The 18,915-nt window shown below is 38.2% G+C and overlaps 1 protein-coding gene across 1 annotated transcript in view; it reads left to right on the top strand.

Moving 5' to 3' along the window:
* Positions 1-10,746, top strand: part of LOC124743636 — a 162,233-nt gene extending 151,487 nt beyond the window's left edge. The window contains exon 4 of the mRNA XM_047248844.1: positions 10,713-10,746. Within this exon, the coding sequence (XP_047104800.1) occupies positions 10,713-10,746 (34 nt within the window). The remainder of the gene's footprint in view (positions 1-10,712) is intronic.
* Positions 10,747-18,915: the final 8,169 nt, after the last annotated feature.

Raw genomic sequence — 18,915 nt, forward strand, 5'->3', positions numbered from 1 at the left:
AAACATACTAAGTAAGAAGAGTCAGTCCTCTGTACTTAAGTTGGCATTTTGCCTTTTGTATTTAATTCCGATGCAATTTCTGTGTTTCATCGTCAATAAGAAGGTCCAAGGGATACAGTAAACCTCAAGTGAAGCATCGGAATCTATAACTAGTATCAAAGGGATGGTTCAAAACATAGACAGTAAGAAGAGTCAGTCTTCTTGTACTTAAGTCGGCATTGTGCCTTTTGTATTTAATTCCGATGCAATTTCTGTGTTTCATTGTCAATAAGAAAGTCAGAGGGATACAGTAATCCTGAAGTGAAGCATCGGAATCTATAACTAGTGTCACAGGAATGGTTCAAAACATAGTCAGTAAGAAGAGTCAGTCTTCTTGTACTTAAGTCATCATTGTGCATTTTCTATTTAATTCTGTTGCAATTTCTGTGTTTCATCGTTAATAGGATGGTCCAAGGGATACAGTAAACCTGGAGTGAAGCATCGGAATCTATAACTAATGTCACAGGAATGGTTCAAATCATAGGCAGTAAGAAGAGGCAGTCTTCTCTTCCTGAAGTCGGTATTGTGCCCTTTGCATTTTATTCCGATGCAATTTCTGTGTTTTATCGTCAATAAGAAGGTCCATGGGATACAGTAAACCTGGAGTGAAGCATCGGAGTCTATAACTAGTGTCACAGGACTGGTTCAAAAATAGACAGTAAGAAGAGTCAGTCTTCTTGTACTTAATTCGGCATTGTGCCTTTTGTATTTAATTCCGATGCAATTTCTGTGTTTCATCGTCAATAAGAAGGTCAGAGGGATACAGTTAACCTGAAGTGAAGCTTCGGAATCCATAACTAGTGTCACAGGAATGGTTCAAAACATAGTCAGTAAGAAGAGTCAGTCTTGTAGAACTTAAGTCGGCTTTGTGCATTTTCTATTTAATTCCGATGCAAATTCTGTGTTTCATCGTCAATAAGACGGTCAGAGGGATACAGTAAACCTGAAGTGAAGCATCGGAATCTATAACTAGTGTCACAGGAATGGTTCAAAACATAGACAGTTGGAAGAGGCAGTCTTCTTGTACTTAAGTCGGCATTGTGTCTTTTGTATTTAATTCCGATGCAATTTCTGTGTTTCATCGTCAATAAGAAGGTCCAAGTGATACAGTAAACCTGAAGTGAAGCATCGGAAACTATAACTTGTGTCACAGGAATGGGTCAAATCATAGTCAGTAAGAAGAGTCAGTCTTCTTGTACTTAAGTTGGCATTGTGCCTTTCGTATTTAATTCCGATGCAATTTCTGTGTTTCACCGGCAATGCGAAGGTCAGAGGGATACAGTAGACCTGAAGTGAAGCATCGGAATCTATAACTAGTGTCACAGGAATGTTTCAAACATAGACAGTATGAAGAGTCAGTCTTCTTGTACTTAAGTCGGCATTGTGCCTTTTGTATTTAATTCGGATGCAATTTCTGTGTTTCATCGTCAATAAGAAGGTCAGAGGGATACAGTAAACCTGAAGTGAAGCATCGGAATCTATAACTAGTGTCACAGGAATTGTTCAAAACATAGTAAGTGAGAAGAGGCAGTCTCCTTGTCCATAAGTCGGCATCGTGCTTCTTGTATTTAATTCCAATGCAATTTCTGTGTTTCATCGTCAATAAGAAGGTCCAAGGGATACAGTAAACCTGGAGTGAAGCATCGGAATCTATAACTAGTGTCAATGGAATGGTTCAAAACATAGACAGAAAGAAGAGTCAATCTTCTTATACTTAAGTCGGCATTGTGCCTTTTGTATTTAATTCCAATGCAACTTCTGTGTTTCATCGTCAATAAGAACGTCAGAGGGATACAGTAAACCTGAAGTGAAGCATCGGAATCTATAGCTAGTGTCACAGGATTGGTTCAAAGGCATAGTCAGTAAGAAGAGTCAGTCTTCTTGTCCTTAAGTCGGCATTGTGCTTTTGTATTTAATTCCGATGCAATTTCTGTGTTTCATTGTCAATAAGAAGGTCCAAGGGATACAGTAAACCTGGAGTGAAGCATCGGAATCTATAACTAGTGTCACAGGAATGGTTCAAATCATAGAGAGTACGATGAGTCAATCTTCTTGTACTTAATTCGGCATTTTGCTTTTGTATTTAATTCCGATGCAATTTCTGTGTTTCATCGTCAATAAGAAGGTCCAAGGGATACAGTAAACCTGGAGTGAAGCATCGGAATCAATAACTAGTGTCACAGGAATGGTTCAAAGCATAGAAAGTAAGAAGAGTCAGTCTTCTTGAACTTAAGTCGGCATTGTGCCTTTTGTATTTAATTCCGATTCAATTTCTGTGTTTCATCGTCAATAAGGTCAGAGGGATAGTGTAAACCTGAAGTGAAGCATCGGAATCCATAAGTAGTGTCACAGGAATGGTTCAAAACATAGTCAGGAAGAAGAGTCAATTTTCTAGTACTTAAGTCGGCATTGTGCCTTTTCTATTTAACACCGATGCAATTTCTGTGTTTCATCGTCAATAAGCCAGTCAGAGGGATACAGTAAACCTGAAGTGAAGCATCGGAATCTATAACCAGTGTCACAGAAATGGTTCAAAACATAGACAGTTGGAAGAGTCAGTCTTCTTGTACTTAAGTCGGCATTGTGTCTTTTGTATTTAATTCCGATGCAATTTCTGTCTATCATCGTCAATAAGAAGGTAAGAGGGATACAGTAATTCTGAAGTGAAGCATCGGAATCTATAACTAGTGTCACAGGAATGGTTCAAAACATAGTCAGTAAGAAAAGTCAGTCTTCTTGTACTTAAGTCATCATTGTGCATTTTTATTTAATTCTGTTGCAATTTCTGTGTTTCATCGTTAATAGGATGGTCCAAGGGATACAGTAAACCTGGAGTGAAGCATCGGAATCTATAACTAATGTCACAGGAATAGTTCAAATCAATGACAGTAAGAAGAGTCAGTCTTCTCTTACTTAAGTCGGCATTGTGCCCTTTGCATTTTATTCCGATGCAAGTTCTGTGTTTCATCGTCAATAAGAAGGTCCATGGGATACAGTAAACCTGGAGTGAAGCAACGGAGTCTATAACTAGTGTCTGTAATATTAGTAATTTTCGCCTCACAAACATTAATATACGCTCAATAGTAAACGCCTGATGGCCTAAAGTTATCGAACAATTGTAAAGTAAAAGAAATGAACCATCGCATAGCATCGACAGAAACTATTATTCTTTATCTTTACCGTTCTTGCGCGGTGCCAGTAAATCTCTATGTACATGTGTCGATTAATGGTGTAAAAAAGAATTCTGTTGTTTCAAGACAAATGAGGCTTTTGGCCCCTCACCTTTTACTGTTTGTATTCCATGACAGGCGGACGCGGACTTGCTGTGTTCCACAACTGTATTTTATATTTGATGTGAAAATATTGAGTGAATATGCTAATTGTTATTTTTTCCAATCAGAAAAGATGTAGTTTCTTGTAACTGATTACGAACAGACAGCATCAAGAGGACATTTTGACTGTTATGTATAAAGTATTTAACCACAATGGTCATCTATTGTAATTTAATATGAAAAGGTACGTAGCATTATAAAAACGTGTGTTAAAGATAAGTGTGCTTATTTTCGTAAATTAACCATGATGAGTCCATCTCCTTATTTACTTAACTGTTAATTATTTTGTGTTACTTCATCATCAGAAATTACGTTCACGCTGATGGGCCGAACGCAGCATGAGGCAGAAGGAACATTATCGTTTTCCTATTATTTCTGAACCAACTCTTTTTAATTGTGTAGTGTTGCATTTCTTTTAAAGTCTATAAATCTTCTGGTCCCTTAGTGTTGATCCGGGTATGACTACATCGCGACTATATAAATGCACAGAAATGATAATGTTTCTTCCGAGCGATCTCAAATATATATATATATATATCAACATGCTGCTCTTATTCAGGTATTTAATGGTCAACGTATGTTATTATAATAGCGTAATAAATCCCTGATTCTGTTGCCAAGTGGCCCACCAAAATATTCACTTTTTCGACATTAAAAAAAAGTAACAATTCTTTTTATTTTTGTCCCCCAAGAGCAACGCTACACTTGGCGCCCGAACAGGGACTCGATCAAAAAATCATTTCATGTATGTGTTTAAAACATTTTCTTTGCTTGTTCTAATAACTGTTTCATTTTTTCATGTGGATGCAATTGAACTGAGAAAGAGAAGTGGGAAAAACTTTTAATTAATTCAGAAGAACGATTGATGAAATTACCAAAAAACGCGAGTATCCAGCTGTATCATTATCAAGACAGCCATAGTAAGTCAAATTTTTATACGCAGTAGCCAAGCTTTCGTAGTGACGTAGCATCTTTCGAGTTGATCAGAACGTAAACCTGTCTTTCCTTTCCTTGAAACAGCTTTATTTCAATTTGTCCATAGTCCATTCCTATGTAGTTAAATTCAGTGAAAGTGTACCATTGTTGTCAGTGCATAAAAAAATTACGATATGGCGGATAACTACGCTCAAAACTGGTAAAACGTGTGATATTTCATTTGTTTGTAATTAGTAGGAACCATCTTGTCTTCTTGGCGTAAATGAACGTCAGTTGTTACCCAGAGTTAAAATTTCATCTTAGGTCCCAGTAAGCCATAGCACTACGTCACAGACAAACGACTGACGGCAGTGACAAACAATATCTGTAGCATTTTGACGTTTGACAAATAATTCATGAACATGGCTGACGGTAAACAGCGGACACAAACAAAACCAGACGACAGCGGTGATGCGAATGGACCTCACTATCCATTACGATCACGCGCGATAGGTACACGACCGGAGGCAGAAGCAGCCTCGACCGAAGTTTTAGAAGCTGGTCCTAGTGTGCAAACTATTCCCGCTTTTGAAAAAAATGACTTGGCTGCAATGATCGAAGCAATAATGGAACGCAAGTTCGAAAGTCAAAGACAGAGAGAGGCGCAAAGACAGGAACGTGAAAAGCAGGAAAAATTAGATGAAAAGGCCCGCGAAGAAAAAGAGAAGGCCGAAAGACGGCATAACAAAAATCAGGTCCTTACAAATCTGTGCAACTCAGTAAAAGAAGACATAAATTCAGTAAAAACAGAAATACATTCGGTAAAAACAGACATAAATTCAGTAAAAACAGATCTGCAAACGGAGATAAATGACCTAAATACACGGTTAAATTCGGTAAAGGCCGAACTAAAGGCAGACATAACAGCTGATTTAAATACCCTGTTGGGTAATGTCCAAAGCCAAATCAGCAGTCAGATCACGATCATGAGGCTAGAAATTGACACACAAGTAGAGTCAAAAATAGAGGATATTTCAAAACGGTTAGATGAAAAAATCGAAGCAGCCAAGGGGGAGATAAATTCAAAAGTGATAGAATATCAAAAACAAGCTGCGACCTTAAAAAAAGATTATACTGCAATCTCTGATGAGGTCAAAGGAGTTAAAACCGCAGTAGACACGATCGAGAATGTTGTTGATGATCTTTCGAAACAGATTGAGACTCTTAATGTAGAGGACCAAATAAAGAATACTGTTAAGGCACATGCTGAAGCATTGTCTGATCACTACCAAGAGTGGATTAAAAACAAAGACGGATTCATAGAAAACAAGGTCAAGAACGAACTCAGGGAAACTGTCAAAAACATGACCTTTGAAATATTGGCAGCCCCTGGAAAAACAGGAGACACGGTGATGTCAGAATTAGGCCAGATAAGACGAGCGTTAGCTCAAGATTTACCTGAATGGCGTCAACAGATAGTTGATGAAGTTCGTACACTAAAATGTCAAGTTGAAAATTCCCCACCTCCCGTGTCAGGAAACTGGAATAATTCACCACGAAGTAATGAACAACAGCAGGTACATTACCGTTCACCATTTGATAACGCTCAAACTCATAGTTCTATAGAAGCACAAGTTAACCAGACTACCAGCCCATCCACTTTTGTCAGTTTGATGCAGGAGGAAAGCGTGATCAAACATCGTATTTTTCCGACCTTTCACCCACAGGAAAGAGAAATTCATCCTATAGTGTTCCTCCGAAATTTTTCAGGAATTTTCCCGAGTAGCTGGAGTGACCGCCAGCGAATTCAATTTGTTAGTGGATTTATCGTAGGCGATGCTGCCTTATGGGGAACCGAAATGGTCGACTCTTGTAAAAGTTACAAAGAGTTTGAACAGATGTTTTTAGCTAAATTCTGGAGTTCTGATGTGCAGCAGCGCCTGAGAAAAGAGGTTTACAACGCCGAAGTGTTTAACAGTAAGCGCGGTAGTTTGAGAAGATATTTTGAAAAGTATTTAGCGAAAATCAAGTTCTGGGATTCGCCGATCACCGCCAAAGACGTTATTATGATTCTAAAAACTAAGCTACCGATTGCGATCAGAGAAAAGTTAGTAAACGTGTCTGAGGACGATACGGACACTTTCCTATCTGTGTTAGACTCGTTAGATCTGATTAACGAGGACGCTAGAGTTGATGTTGGCAACGCCCACTTCAGTGCAGGCGGCCAGCACAATACAGAATACGCAGGCAACAATGGTGGCCGAGCGAAAGCGCGTCACAGCGACAGCCAGTACCAACCCCACAACGGTTTCAAAAATAAACACACTACGTACTCCAACAGCAAATACAAAAATAAGTACAATAACGGCCAGAGATACAATCCAATATATAATTCGTCACCACCTCAGTACGAAAATGCACATTATAACACACAGCCCCAGCAATATGGAAACACGCAACCGATCAACGGGAATTATCAAAATGATCAGTCTTACGATTCAAATCGACAGTGGAAAAGAAATAAATGGCATAATCAAGGTGGAGACCAATGTACACCTTTCACTAACGGTTACAATCAACACAAGCCACAGCAAAATACTGTTCAGCCATAAGCGAACGGACCTTCGGGAACTCTGAAGCCTAAACGCCCGCATAATACGCAAATTTATTATGCGCAAGCGAATACGCCAGGACAACAAGATCCGTTTCCAACCGAGTTCGTACCACAAAACCAACACCAGTTCCAGACGGAAGAAACATTAAGAAATATAAATCAGCAGGAAAGTAAGCGTCGAGCGGAAAATTAAAAGCAGCACCTTTGAGCCTCCTAGAGGATGCTGCAGGTTTGAATGGGGGCACCCTGTCCCTTAGTCCACACGAAATTAAAGCAATTAGGTATGACAAAGAGACAAACTTACGGGATGATCTAGTAGCAGACACTGAGACGAAAGACAATGATGACGTATGGGACGAACAAGTTCAAGCTTCCATAAGGGTATCAATTGCCAACATACCTGTAACAGCTATTGTAGATACAGGAGCTAATATAAATGTCTTATCTTTATGTTTATTTAAGCAAATATCCTCTGTATGCAAAGTTTTATCACTTCCAATTCAAGGTTGCACCATATCGGGAGCAATTGGTCCACTAACACAACGTGTAAATCTTCAGACTCAGCTTCAAATCCAGATAGAGTCTATTTCAGTAACGTGCATTTTTCTTATTGTTAAAAACCTATCAGTGCCATGTATCCTGAGTATGGAATTCTTGAGGCAGACGAAAGCTAAAATTGACATCGAGTGTGGAATCTGTACTCTAGTAGCGAGCCAGCAACAAGTAACTGTAAATTTGTTAAGAAGTAAGGTGAAGGCAAACTTTGGGGTGCTTCAAACAGCAGTACGGCCATGGACTAAAAGACAACAGTACAGTCAGACAGAAGACATGACAGATCTTGAAAGTGTTAATGACGATGAGTATAAAGACCTAATTCCCGGTCAGAATGAATTATACGGTAAAGTTAGTGAGTCCATTGAATTATCCAAACAACAGAAGAATGAGCTTTACAATTTGTTAACAGATTACGTTCAAGTATTTTCTAAGAAACCTGGACTAATAAAAGGCTTTGAATATCGAATGGATGTCCTGCCCCATTCAACCTACTGTAGAACAAGCTATTCCATTCCATATGCGAGACGCGAAGCTGTCAAGTGCGAGATCAAGAAAATGTTACGCTGGAATGTGATAGAAGTATCTCATTCACCTTATTCGAGTCCTTTATTGTCTGTGCTAAAATCAGATGGTAGCGTAAGGCTAGTCCTAGATGCAAGATTAATCAATAAAATTATAGTACCCATAAGAACGAGACCAGAGGCTCTTGAAGAGCATCTGCAGAAGTTTCATGGAGTTAAGTATTTGAGTACCCTTGATTTGAAAAGCAGTTACTGGCAAGTAAAACTTGCGCAGGAGTCTAGGAAGTACACTGCGTTTATATTTGCAGGTAGATCTTACCATTTCAAAGTTGTACCGTTTGGACTAAATGTGAGTTCCGGAATTTTTATTTCTGCCCTTGACTATGTACTAGGTCCTGAACTTTTAGATGAGGTAACAGTCTATGTGGATGACGTTCTTGTGCATCGAAAAATTGGGAAGATCATGTGGCCCTTCTGCAAAAGATATTTCAACGATTCAGAGAGTATGGTGTTACAGCAAATCTTAAGAAATCCAAGTTTGGAAAAAGTGAAATTAAATTTTTAGGGCACATCATCACCCCTGAAGGAATTAAACCCGACCCGGAAAAATTATCTGCTATAAAAAACTTTCCAACCCCTGTTACAAAAAGGCAACTGAGAGGATTTATCGGTCTTACGTCATTTTTCAGACGTTTTGTTCCCAATCAGGTATTGTACAATCCCGCTCTTCACAACCTTTTAAAAAAGAATTCACATTGGAATTGGACGCCGGAATGCCAAGACGGATTTAAGAAAATTAAAGACAGTCTGGTTAACAGTAACATTCTCCATCATCCTCAGATGGATAAGGAATTTTGTATTACTGCTGACGCTTCCTTTGTGGGTATCGGCGCTTGTCTTTTCCAGATTCAATTAGTAAATGGACACGAGCAAATCCAAGTGATTAGCTTTGCGAGTCGAGTGTTATCAGAGTGTGAGAAGTCTTATTCGGTTACGGAGTTGGAGGCACTTGCCGTAATATGGGCTTTTAGGCGATTTAGCTATTATATCTATGGAAGAAAAATTAAAGTCTATTCAGACCATCAAGCCTTATCATTCCTCCTTACATGCAAGTTGCAACACCCTCGTCTTACTCGATGGTGCTTATTCCTGCAGGAATATGACTTTGACATTGTATACATAAAAGGTAAAGATAATGTTATAGCAGACGCACTTTCTCGCTCACCTGAGGGCTTACTAGAAACCAGCGAACTGGTGGAACAAACGTCTAATTATAAATTTTTGTTAATGAAAGATCCAATTCACAGAAAGTATTTTCTTCAGTTATGTAGGCAGATTCAGATTCTTCAAAATACAGAACCAAAATGGAAAAAGGTTATACAAATTCTTCACGAAAATCCAGCCCACAAGTTGTCCAAGTTTTATAAAGTTCATAACCAAGTGCTATTTCATAAGACGTCTGAGTCATCTGAGAGGTGGTGTGTTTGCATCCCTCGAAATTTCATTGAACATCTTCTGTGGTACACTCACATTTCATGGGGTCACTACGGACCAGAAAAATGTAAAAGGAAAATCTCGACTTACTGTTATGTTCCGAATCTACACCAGAGAATTCATAAATTATTGAGAAACTGTGTCATCTGTCAAAAGGCAAAATCCTTAAACATTTCCACTTCAGTTCCACTAAATCCAATAGTTACTGAAAGGCCAAACCAGCTTCTTAGTATTGATTTAGCAGGTCCACTACCCACCGGTAGGGGAGGCGCTAAATACTTAGTAGCAATCCTGGACAATTTTTCTAAGCACATAAGACTGTACGCAGTAAAATCTTCTTGTGCAAATCCAATAATTCGTCGCATTGAAAATGATTATTTCCCACGATTCGGGGTTCCAGAATCAATTTTGTCTGATAATGCTTCAAATTTCACATCACGCCCGTGGGGTGCATTTCTTGCTCGCCATGTAATCAAACAAATTTTGATATCCCTGTTTCGACCGCAATCGAATCCGACAGAAAGAATCTTCAAAGAATTTAACAGATTTATAAGGACGTACATTTCGAATAAGCAATCTAAGTGGGTAGACTTCGTAACACCATTCGAACAGATTGTAAACCACCTTCCTCATCTGTCGACCGGATTCACGCCACATGAGTTAATGTCAAGATCAAAAGAGAGGAATGAATGGATAGACCCCCTTCCAAAGTTACAAGACAACGAATTGGACCTAGACGCAAAAATCAGGCAAGCTCTCATATCATTGACAACGTATGCTAACCTCCGAAAAAAGGCATTTGATAAGAAGGTAAACAGAGTTATAGATTTCAAAGAAGGAGAAAAGGTATTAGTCAGGACTCACTTTAAACCATCCCTGTTGTTAAAGAAGAATCGTAAGTGGCAACACATTTATGAAGGTCCCTTTGTGATAATGAGGAAACCACACATTGGTAGCTATTTGTTATCTGACCCTGCCACGAATAAAATCAAAGGATTGTTCCACCATCAAGATTTAAGAAAATATTATAACGCCAGGAATTAAGTTAATTTAAGCTGTAAGAAAATTCTAAGGTATTGGAGATCAGGATTAACCAATGAGTAACAAGAACGGAACTGAACTGACTACGGACGTTAACCGGTGCTGAAAGGAAACCTTGTGTATTAAAACAACGCGTCTGGAAAATAAAATACAGAATAAGTTGTAGACAAGTATTTACATGAATAATCTTTATGCAAACAGGAGGACATGTCCTAGAGGCGATTTTCAATTTTAGTTATAAGTTAGTATGTAAGGAAAATGATGTACTCGAGAGGTATTAATTAGCCCCGAGGTACTAAAATGAGGAAAGAGGAAGGAGCGAATAATGCACTTCTCTCGCTAAATAGTAATTTGAGAATGAGCAGGAAGGAGCGAATAATGCACTTCTCTCACTAAATAGTAATATGAAAATGATGATTATATGTGCTTAGTATTAGTAAGTGAAATTTAATCGAGGACAAATTAATGACCTGTTTTAAAAGGAAATACTTAAACGTCCAGACAAAAGAGGAAAGTTGTGAGAAAGATTCGATTCCATGAGGTTATTCCCTATTTTCAAAAGTGACGTAAATAAGGCACCACCTGTTAGCGTAAAACAGTCGGTAGATTTAACTTGTAAATTCCAGCACAGTGCTGTGCCAGCGATAAAATAACATCTCTTTGAAGTGAACAGATACCTAGGATTAAGCATGAACAGATTGATGACGCAGTGCAATTGTTCTAAAAAGGCCTGACGTTAACCTTAAGTAAAAGCGTGATGGAATAAAAAGGAAGTTTATTGTATAACGCAAAGTAAGAGTCCAGACTGTAAACAAGCTGAGTCAAAGAAGATATGAGTAACATGGTTTATTATGCCAACTTCACGGTACTATTGAGCATCAGCGATACTGCAAATTCACAAGCTAGCAGCACATATAATAAGGATCTCGCCCAAGCTTCACAGGTAGCGACAGCAGCAAAAAACAACACTCTAGTGAGAGGCTTATATATACAAATGATAATTAATACCCAAATGCGTAATGCATAAACTTGACTTAGTCTAAGAAATGAGCAAAGAGTAGTAAGCAAGCTGCAGCAAGATACATATTAGATATACATGCTTGAAGTGATAGATTTTATTTTAAGTGTGCACTGCAATATTTATTGTTTTCTCTGTGATTATGTGATTATTGAATCCCTTTCCTAAGTGCAAATCCTTTAAGATCCTTGATCCTATCCACTCCTCAGGATCAACTTGTAAAGATGCACGTGTGCTTAGGAAGTGAGGCACTACATATAAAAATGAGTAGGTTCGCGACGCGCATATTGCTTTTGTAATGCGCAATGTAAATTAAATTTTCGACCTGGTTGAGGAGTAATTTAGATTCTGTCGACGATCCGCGAGTAGGCCCGCTTTTCCCATTTTTTTTTCGACTGTTTGTATTTCTACACGAAACTCAGAGGCGGAATTGCTATTTTCAAATCTGTCCTCGAACTTTCCTTAAAGACAAGCACATACGAGAAAAACTTTTGACACTAAATAAGACGAGCACTAAAAAAAAAAAAAAAAAAAAAAGTATTGGTCCTACAAAATGAATAAGCAAGCGTGATAAAGATTACTATGAATGAAATTAATTTGTAAAGGAGATTGGAATGGATTTGGTCAAAGAAAAAGTACTTATAATAGCCTACCTGTGATCGTAGGCTTAAATAAAAAAAAAAGACTAATTGAGAAACAATTGTTTTGATTCAAAGTTGTCAATTAGATTATTTATCGATTTAAAAGAACTCTTGTAAATATTAGTATGTAAATCAACTTGTAAACACCGTGTGATGTTATGACGCGAGAATTTCTTTTAATACACCGTTCACGCAGACGCTCACCACAGTGCAAGTGAAGTTTTAAAGTTCGACGATTGTCAGTGGCAGTATTCTACTGCACCATATGTGTGAAAATTTCGTTGATGTGTGCAGTGTGTAACAATCAGTGTCATTCCACACATGCAGTTGCAGCGGTAGCTACCACTTACCTGTGAATCCGTAACTGGATAGTGGACAGGAAGTGATGTGAGGCAGTTTCGGTGGCAGAAGCTCCCTCCAGCAATCTAAAAAGCACAAAGCCACGATCCGCCGAACAAAAGCGACGCACGGCACCTCAAGCGCGAAATCAACGCTCTGCAAGAAAGCTCCGGTCACGTGCGCGCGCACAGACTGAATTTCAAGATTGCTCGCAACAGTGGAGGCGGACAGCCACCACGTGACGAAATAATGTAAACGTTCAACCGCCAACACAGTTGCTGTGCGCTACATTCTGTAGAAAAAACATTCACACCCAGTACTGAAAACATTTTGTATGTATCATAAACCTTCCGAGAGACTCTAAAATAGAGAAGTTAACGTAATTATTATAATGACTGATTGTACACAGAGACAAGTCACAAGGTCACCTCTGAACACTGTTGAAATGTAAACTTTGACGAGAGGTCACGATACGAATGAAAATAAGCACACGAAAATACGTCAAAGGATCCGATCCTTCCTATATCCCATCCCACATGTATATAAAATTAGTTTTGTAAGCTATTCTAATATAAGATATTTTATCTGTTTCATATGGGAAATAATTCGGAGAGCCACACCCGAGCCCTGAAAGTGAAAGATATGGACTTCCTTGTCGAAGCCATCACCAGTGGCCGCTCTACAATCAAAGTCTATCATAAATAGTGTATGTGCGACGAAAATAAATGTATAATTAAGTGCGACGACGGACAAAGCAATCAATCGACAAGACGATGACAATGTAATGAATACTGTCAAAACAGAAAGTTGTGTACCAGTTGTGATAGTCAAATTACTTTTGCAACGATGAAAAATGAAGTGTGACTCTATTTCCTTATAAATTTTGTAAATATGTGTACTTATAGCCTTAATTTTAAGAATCATCAAGATAGAATGAATCCATACAAACACTGATAGAAACACAGAACAAATTCACAATGATCCACCGTCAGTAATTACAAATTGAAACGTTAATTCTTTTATTATGGAATGAATATGAAATGAGACTTTTAATAACCTGTGTGTTACATCCGAAAATTACAAATATTCCAATGGGCATGAGGATGAAAGTAATACCTTCGGTATTGCTTCCCTCCTCATGGGAGGCAGTGTAATATTAGTAATTTTCGCCTCACAAACATTAATATACGCTCAATAGTAAACGCCTGATGGCCTAAAGTTATCGAACAATTGTAAAGTAAAAGAAATGAACCATCGCATAGCATCGACAGAAACTATTATTCTTTATCTTTACCGTTCTTGCGCGGTGCCAGTAAATCTCTATGTACATGTATCGATTAATGGTGTAAAAAAGAATTCTGTTGTTTCAAGACAAATGAGGCTTTTGGCGCCTCACCTTTTACTGTTTGTATTCCATGAGAGGCGGACGCGGACTTGCTGTGTTCCACAACTGTATTTTATATTTGATGTGAAAATATTGAGTGAATATGCTAATTGTTATTTTTTCCAATCAGAAAAGATGTAGTTTCTTGTAACTGATTACGAACAGACAGCATCAAGAGGACAATTTGACTGTTATGTATAAAGTATTTAACCACAATGGTCATCTATTGTAATTTAATATGAAAAGGTACGTAGCATTAAAAAAACGTGTGTTAAAGATAAGTGTGCTTATTTTCGTAAATTAACCTTGATGAGTCCATCTCCTTATTTACTTAACTGTTAATTATTTTGTGTTACTTCATCATCAGAAATTACGATCACGCTGATGGGCCGAACGCAGCATGAGGCAGAAGGAACATTATCGTTTTCCTATTATTTCTGAACCAACTCTTTTTAATTGTGTAGTGTAGCATTTCTTTTAAAGTCTATAAATCTTCTGGTCCCTTAGTGTTGATCCGGGTATGACTACATCGCGACTATAAAAATGCACAGAAATGATAATGTTTCTTCCGAGCGATCTCAAATATATATATATATCAACATGCTGCTCTTATTCAGGTATTTAATGGTCAACGTATGTTATTATAATAGCGTTATAAATCCCTGATTCTGTTGCCAAGTGGCCCACCAAAATATTCACTTTTTCGACATTAAAAAAAAGTAACAATTCTTTTTATTTTTGTCCCCCAAGAGCAACGCTACATGTCACAGGACTGGCTCAAAAATAGACAGTAAGAAGAGTCAGTCTTCTTGTACTTAATTCGGCATTGTGCCTTTTGCATTTAATTCCGATGCAATTTCTGTGTTTCATCGTCAATAAGAAGGTCAGAGGGATACAGTAAACCTGAAGTGAAGCATCGGAATCTATAACTAGTGTCACAGGAATGGTTCAAAACATAGACAGTTGGAAGAGGCAGTCTTCTTGTACATAAGTCGGCATTGTGTCTTTTGTATTTAATTCCGATGCAATTTCTGTGTTTCATCGTTAATAAGAAGGTCCAAGGGATACAGTTAACCTGAAGTGAAGCATCGGAAACTACAACTAGTGTCACAGGAATGGTTCAAACCATAGACAGTAAGAAGAGTCAGTCTTACTGTACTTAAGTCGGCATTGTGCCTTTTCTATTTAATTCCGATGCTATTTCTGTGTTTCATCGTCAATAAGAAGGTCAGAGGGATACAGTAAACCTGAAGTGAAGCATCGGAATCTATAACTTGTGTCACAGGAATGGGTCAAATCATAGTCAGTAAGAAGAGTTAGTCTTCTTGTACTTAAGTTGGCATTGTGCCTTTCGTATTTAATTCCGATGTAATTTCTGTGTTTCACCGGCAATGAGAAGGTCAGAGGGATACAGTAAACCTGAAGTGAAGCATCGGAATCTATAACTAATGTCACAGCAATGTTTCAAACATAGACAGTAAGAGGAGTCAGTCTTCTTGTACTTAAGTCGGCATTGTGCCATTTGTATTTAATTCCGATGCAATTTCTGTGTTTCACCGGCAATGAGAAGGTCAGAGGGATACAGTAAACCTGAAGTGAACCATCGGAATCTATAACTTGTGTCACAGGACTGGGTCAAATCATAGTCAGTAAGAAGAGTTAGTCTCCTTGTACTTAAGTTGGCATTGTGCCTTTCGTATTTATTTCCGATGCAATTTCTGTGTTTCACCGGCAATGAGAAGGTCAGAGGGATACAGTAAACCTGAAGTGAAGCATCGGAATCTATAACTAGTGTCTCAGGAATGGTTCAAAACATAGACAGTAGGAAGAGTCAGTCTTCTTGTACATAAGGCGGCATTGTGCCTTTTGTATTTAATTCCGATGCAATTTCTGTGTTTCATCGTCAATAAGAAGGTCCAAGGGATACAGTAATCCTGGAGTGAAGCATCGGAATCTATAACTAGTGTCACAGGAATGGTTCAAAACATAGAAAGTAAGAAGAGTCAGTCTTCTGTACTTAAGTTGGCATTCTGCCTTTTGTATTTAATTCCGATGCAATTTCTGTATTTCATCGTCAATAAGAAGGTCCAAGGGATACAGTAAACCTCAAGTGAAGCATCGGAATGTATAACTAGTATCACAGGGATGGTTCAAAACATAGACAGTAAGAAGAGTCAGTCTTCTTGTACTTAAGTCGGCATTGTGCCTTTTGTATTTAATTCCGATGCAATTTCTGTGTTTCATTGTCAATAAGAAGGTCAGAGGGATACAGTAATCCTGAAGTGAAGCATCGGAATCTATAACTAGTGTCACAGGAATGGTTCAAAACATAGTCAGTAAGAAAAGTCAGTCTTCTTGTACTTAAGTCATCATTGTGCATTTTCTATTTAATTCTGTTGCAATTTCTGTGTTTCATCGTTAATAGGATGCTCCAAGGGATCCAGAAAACCTGGAGTGAAGCATCGGAATCTATAACTTGTGTCACAGGAATGGGTCAAATCATAGTCAGTAAGAAGAGTTAGTCTTCTTGTACTTAAGTTGGCATTGTGCCTTTTGTATTTAATTCCGATGCAATATCTGTGTTTCATCGTCAATAAGAAGGTCAGAGGGATACAGTAAACTGGAAGTGAAGCATCGGAATCTATAACTAGTGTCACAGGAATGGTTCAAAACATAGTCAGTGAGAAGAGTCAGTCTCCTTGTCCATAAGTCGACATTGTGCCTCTTGTTTTTAATTCCAATGCAATTTCTGTGTTTCGTCGTCAATAAGAAGGTCCAAGGGATACAGTAAAATAGGAGTGAAGCATCGGAAACTATAACTAGTGTCACAGGAACGGTTCAAAACATAGTCAGTAAGAAGAGTCAGTCTTCCTGTACTTAAGTCTTCATTGTGCCTTTTCTATTTAATTCCGATGCAATTTCTGTGTTTCATCGTCAATAAGAACGTCAGAGGGATACAGTAAACCTGAAGTAAAGCATCGGAATCTATAGCTAGTGTCACAGGATCGGTTCAAAGGCATAGTCAGTAAGAACAGTCAGTCTTCTTGTCCTTAAGTCGGCATTGTGCCTTTTGTATTTAATTCTGATGCAATTTCAGTGTTTCATCGTCAATAAGAAGGTCCAAGGGATACAGTAAACCTATAGTGAAGAATCGGAATCTATAACTAGTGTCACAGGACTGGTTCAAAGATATACAGTAAGAAGAGTCAGTCTTCTTGTACTTAATTCGGCATTGTGCCTTTTGTATTTAATTCCGATGCAATTTCTGTGCTTCATAGTCAATAAGAAGGTCAGAGGGAGACATTTAACCTGAAGTGAAGATTCGGAATCCATAAGTAGTGTCACTGGAATGAGTCAAACATAGTCAGTAAGAAGAGTCAGTCTTCTTGTATTTAAGTCGGCATTGTGCCTTTTGTATTTAATTCCGATGCAATTTCTGTGCTTCATCGTCAATAAGAAGGTCCAAGGGATACAGTAAACCTGGAGTGAAGCATCGGAATCTATATCTAGTGTCACAGGGACGGTTCAAAACATAGACAGTAAGATGAGTCAATACTCTTGTACTTAAGTCGGCATTGTGTTTTTGTATTTATTTCCGATGCAATTTCTGTGTTTCATCGTCACTAAGAAGGTCAGAGGGATACAGTAATCCTGAAGTGAAGCATCGGAATCTATAACTAGTGTGACAGGAATGGTTCAAAACATAGTTAGTAAGAAGAGTCAGTCTTCTTGTAGTTAGGTCGGCATTGTGCCTTTTGTATTGAATTCCGATGCAATATATTTGTTTCATCGTCAATAAGACGGTCCAAGGGATACAGTAAACCTGAAGTGAAGCATCGGAATTTATAACTAGTGTCTCAGGAATGGTTCAAAGCATAGACAGTAGGAAGAGTCAGTCATCTAGTACTTAAGTCGGCATTGTGCCTTTTGTATTGAATTCCGATGCAATATCTTTGTTTCATCGTCAATAAGACGGTCCAAGGGATACAGTAAACCTGAAGTGAAGCATCGGAATCTATAACTATTGTCTCAGGAATGGTTCAAAACATAGACAGTAGGAAGAGTCAGTCTTCTTGTCCATAAGGCGGCATTGTGTCTTTTGTATTTAATTCCGATGCAATATCTGTGTTTCATCGTCAATAAGAAGGTCCAAGGGATTCAGTAATCCTGGAGTGAAGCATCGGAATCTATAACTAGTGTCACAGGAATGGTTCAAAACATTGAAAGTAAGAAGAGTCAGTCTTCTGTACTTAAGTTGGCATTTTGCCTTTTGTATTTAATTCCGATGCAATTTCTGTGTTTCATCGTCAATAAGAAGTTGCAAGGGATACAGTAAACCTCAAGTGAAGCATCGGAATCTATAACTAGTATCACAGGAATGGCTCAAAACATAGCCAGTAAGAAGAGTCAGTCTTCTTGCACTTAAGAAGGCATTGTGCCTTTTGTATTAAATTCCGATGCAATTTCTGTGTTTCATTGTCAATAAGAAGGTAAGAGGGATACAGTAATCCTGAAGTGAAGCATCGGAATCTGTAACTAGTGTCACAGGAATGGTTCAAAACATAGTCAGAAAGAAAAGTCAGTCTTCTTGTACTTAAGTCATCATTGTGCATTTTCTATTTAATTCTGTTGCAATTTCTGTGTTTCATCGTCAATAGGATGGTCCAAGGTATACAGTAAACCTGGAGTGAAGCATCGGAATCTATAACTAGTGTCTCAGGAATGGTTCAAAACATAGACAGTTGGAAGAGGCAGTCTTCTTGTACTTAAGTCGGCATTGTGTCTTTTGTATTTAATTCCGATGCAATTTCTTTGTTTGATCGTCAATAAGAAGGTCCAAGGGATACAGTTAACCTGAAGTGAAGCATCGGAAACTACAACTAGTGTCACAGGAATGGTTCAAACCATAGACAGTAAGAAGAGTCAGTCTTATTGTACTTAAGTCGGCATTGTGCCTTTTCTATTTAATTCCGATGCTATTTCTGTGTTTCATCGTCAATAAGAAGGTCAGAGGGATACAGT

This window comes from Schistocerca piceifrons, unplaced genomic scaffold, assembly GCF_021461385.2.
Source record: "Schistocerca piceifrons isolate TAMUIC-IGC-003096 unplaced genomic scaffold, iqSchPice1.1 HiC_scaffold_2446, whole genome shotgun sequence".
Lineage (NCBI taxonomy): Eukaryota > Metazoa > Arthropoda > Insecta > Orthoptera > Acrididae > Schistocerca > Schistocerca piceifrons.